The sequence below is a fragment of the Octopus bimaculoides genome, chromosome 20 (assembly GCF_001194135.2).
Source record: "Octopus bimaculoides isolate UCB-OBI-ISO-001 chromosome 20, ASM119413v2, whole genome shotgun sequence".
NCBI lineage: Eukaryota > Metazoa > Mollusca > Cephalopoda > Octopoda > Octopodidae > Octopus > Octopus bimaculoides.
Genome location: NC_069000.1, coordinates 1760807 through 1765005, shown reverse-complemented (window position 1 = coordinate 1765005; position 4199 = coordinate 1760807). Strand labels below are relative to the sequence as shown.

The 4199-nt window shown below is 40.2% G+C and overlaps 1 protein-coding gene across 1 annotated transcript in view; it reads right to left on the bottom strand.

Annotated features, from left to right (window-relative positions):
• Nucleotides 1-4199, bottom strand: part of LOC106867441 (allene oxide synthase-lipoxygenase protein) — a 43106-nt gene that overhangs the window by 5302 nt on the left and 33605 nt on the right. Inside the window, exons 11-12 of the mRNA XM_052975185.1 lie at nt 3627-3791; nt 1145-1327 (exon numbers count right to left, since the gene is read on the bottom strand). Of these exons, the coding sequence (XP_052831145.1) occupies nt 1145-1327; nt 3627-3791 (348 nt within the window). The remainder of the gene's footprint in view (nt 1-1144; nt 1328-3626; nt 3792-4199) is intronic.

Sequence of the window (4199 nt, the reverse complement as noted above, 5' to 3'; positions counted from 1 at the left end):
GGAAGCAGTGAAGCAAGATAATGAGTTATCTATCTTTAGACAGGAGATGATAGAGTAGAAATGCATGTGTATATACAGCCACACACACATCTACACACACACACACACACACACACACATATATATATATATCCTCGCACTCCGTCGGTTACGACGACGAGGGTTCCAGTTGATCCGATCAACGGAACAGCCCGCTCGTGAAATTAACGTGTAATTGGCTGAGTACTCCACAGACACGCTAAGGGTACACGTGTCTGTGGAGTACTCAGCCAATTATGGTATTTCTCAGGGAGATTCAGCGTGAGAAAGAATGCAACAAGACTGACCCTTTGAATTACAGATAAAATTCATTTTTGCCTGCTGAGCGGAGTGGAGCCAAGGAACCGCTGTGGATCGAACTGATGATCGTGTGAACCGAATGCCCTAACCACTAAACCACGCACCTTCATACACACACGCGTGTACGCACGCACACACTCACACACACACACACGCACACACACACACGCATACATATATCTATAAACACCCTCTGCCCATAGACACTTGATGGTTCCTCCGTTAGTTTTGACACTGAGCAATCAATTACCAACTCATAAATGAATATTTAAGTGGTTGGCTGTTCCGCAGACATCTATACTTTCAACGTAAACCTCCGACAGAATCACTATGGCATAACGTGTAACAAAGCCGAACGTTTTAATTACAGGTACAAATCCATCAATCCGAATCTGTCGAGTTTTTGCACAATTTTCTCCTATTCAGTGGCTGTGCAGACCAGTCCTTCTACCACAGAACGTAGTACCAAAGAAATCCCCAACTCGTCCATATTTACTTTCACCACCACCACCACTCTCTCTCTCTCTCTCTCTCTCTCTCTCTCTCTCTCTCTCTCTCTCTCTCTCTCTCTCTCTCTCTCTCTCTCTCTCTCTCTCTCTCTTCCTCTCTTTCACTCTTTCTCTCCCTTTACAGCCATCATTTTGACAATGTTCACAATGTTCAAGAGGAACATCAACCGCGTTCATCTGAGCCATCTCCAAGACTTGTAGACCATGAATTCAGCATCAGGACGAAATCAATACAAAACTAAAAATAGAAGAAAACAAAAACAATTGCAGAGACATCATAGAGAGGAAACAGTTACCTTGTCTGTGGGGACCGGCCCCTTCAAATAGGCCGGATAATTGGCGGGAAAGCCGTACTCATCGTACTGAGGGAAGTTCGACGAGGCGTGGCCTACACTACATGTGAATACTATGGATGTCAAGATTAGAACGAGGTCTTTGACCGTATTTATGCAACCTTTGCCGTCTTCCATCGGAATTCCCTGTTAATAAAGAGATTAAAGGATTAGTGGGAACAATATATATCTCTTGCAAAACAACGGCGTATGTGTAGGGAGAGTTATATTATATATATCTCCCTAATCTCCCTATTATATATGTCTCCCAGTTTATTTCTGTGTTCCTTTCTGCCGAAGAGCGTAGGCTCGAAACATAAGAGACTTTCTCTCTTCCCGAGCGTTAAACTAATATATCTGTTTGTTGTTTACACACCCGTCTTCGTCTTTTGTTTTATTGTAAATTCTCGCAAGTAAATTTAGGATTTTTTAAAATTCTATTGCTCGCTGGTACATGGCAATCACTGACTTGAAAAGGAGAGATAATCTCATCAATAAAGAATTTTCGAACATTGTCATATCATTGAGGAAAATAACACAGCCGCGAGCATACGTTTCTGCCTTCATCTGCCGTCATCAGCACAGCAGGAAGGATATTTAGAAATATATAAAATGTGTAAGACACATTTATGGTCTTTAAGTAATACACACACACACACACACACACACACACACACACAGATGTGTGTGTGTGTGTGTAAAGATCAGCAGATCTAGTTTTTGGTACGAAGGCGTCATCATAGAGTTTATTTTGCGTTTTTTATGTTAGGTTTGGAGGTTTGTTATATTTAATGTTAATCTTTTGCTTTTTGTTCTTTTTTGCGAGTGAATTTAGACAATTTCTCAATCGGTATAGGTGAGGTTGTTGTTGTTGTTGTTGGTGGTGGTGGTGGTGGTAGTGGTGGTAGTGGTAGTCGTCGTCGTCGTCATAGTGGTGTTGAGATGTATGTGAAGAAGTTTTAGTTTCAATGTTCTATAAATAGACAAGAATATCTGGCTTTTGTTCGGAGAATGACGTCGTTTCCATTCTAGCTGCCACAGTACAGACACACACACACACACACACACACACATACACACACACACACACATACACACACGCACGCACACATTTATATGACATAAACTTGTGTGTGCGTATGTGTTTCTCTTTGTATGTATGTATGTATGTATGTATGTATCTATCTATCTACGAGTATACACACACACACATACACACACACACACACCTTTTCAAGAAAAAGGAGTCTTGTTCGTCTAACACAGCAGACACTAGCCAGAGGGATAAAATGGCAGACATATTTTCCTCCTTTTACCCTGACGTGTAATACGCTTTCTTTGTGCCTTTCATTACTCGTAATCACCGCCCCCTCCCCCACCACCACCACCACCTCTTTCACTGGCGTCGCCTGACTTTCACATGGATTTATTTCATAGTTTATGACAGTGGTTCTCAGCCATTTTTTTCATCTATGCCTCCCCCACCTTTTTAAATACTATTTCATTCTGGTGAGCCCCCGTAGACATTTGGTGTTTAAAAAACTAACTTTACTGATACTTCTTTCAAAACACCGATTTTGTTCATCACACATTCACTTGTGTATGTCGGACTACGTAAGACATTAGAGAGAGAAACCTACCTCTTATAATAAATACATCTAACGCAAGATGTTTCCATGGCTCCTTAAAATAACACTGTAGACCTAATTTACTATTTTGCTTATGTGGACCAAAAAGACACCCAGCGATTATATGGATCCCGGTCGAGAACTGCTAGTTTATAATCTTTGTGCTTATGGGAAGGTCCATTGCAAGCCAATAGGGGTGCCCTTACAATGCTAACAACGGTACCTCTATGCATGTTTGCAAAAATGCTTGTACATAAGCCAGTCACGAGATATATAACTCAAAGGAGTTCTTTTTGTGATGATGCGTTTCTGAGTTCGATACCACTACACAGCATTTTGGACAACAGTCTTCTAACATAACCATGGGTTAACCAATATTTTGTGAATAGAATTTGGTAGAAGGAAACTGTGTGATGACTCGTCGTGCGCATGCGTGTACATATCTATATGAATGTTGTCGTCTGCTTTTGATAATCTGGCAGAATCGTTAACCCGTCGGACAAAATGCTTAACATTTCGTCAGCCTTTACATTCTGAGTTCAAGTTCTGCTGATGTTGACTTTATCTTTTATTCTTTCGAGGCCGATAGAATAACTACCAGTAGAGCACTAGACTCGACGGAATCGACTAAGCCATGAAATTCCAGGCCTTGTGCTAGAATTAGAAAGAATTTTTAAAAGAACGGGGGATATTACAAAGAGAGTACTGGAACAGGTCTTAACCAGTTCAACATATTTAATTACCAAAGCCAGAAATTCCAGTCAGAATGGTACACAAGATGCAGCACCAATTGTTGGAATACATTAATCATGACTTACCTTAATTCCGATGCCACCTTCCTCCTTGCTCCTTGCCAATTCTTCAGCCCAATTCTGGATTTCCCAATCTCCGGTTAATTTCTCTGGGGTTTCTTCGGGGTTTGAATTGAAGTGTGAGAAAACGGAACAAAACGAAAAGAAATAATCAATATCTCTAAGCAAAGTCTGTGATTCTCATGCGAGACAAAGATAGAATATTGGTTGTGTTGTGGGAGAGGGGGGGTATCTTCAGTCTGGTACTCCTGTAACACACACATGCGCAAACACACACAAATATGTACCAGATGAGCACTGGGGTTAATGTAATAGACTAGCCTCCACCCCACCCAAAACTCCAAGACTATTGTAAAAATAATAGTGAAGCTTTACTATAGCGTCGTATATTATCGACTGCTATTTCCAGTAAATATTGGTGCATTGTTGCACCACTACCTTATATATATATATATATATATATATATATATATAAAGATAGTGGTACAACAATATATATATATATATATATATACATACATACAAGCATACATATGTACACACACACATTATATATACATATATGTATATATGTATATA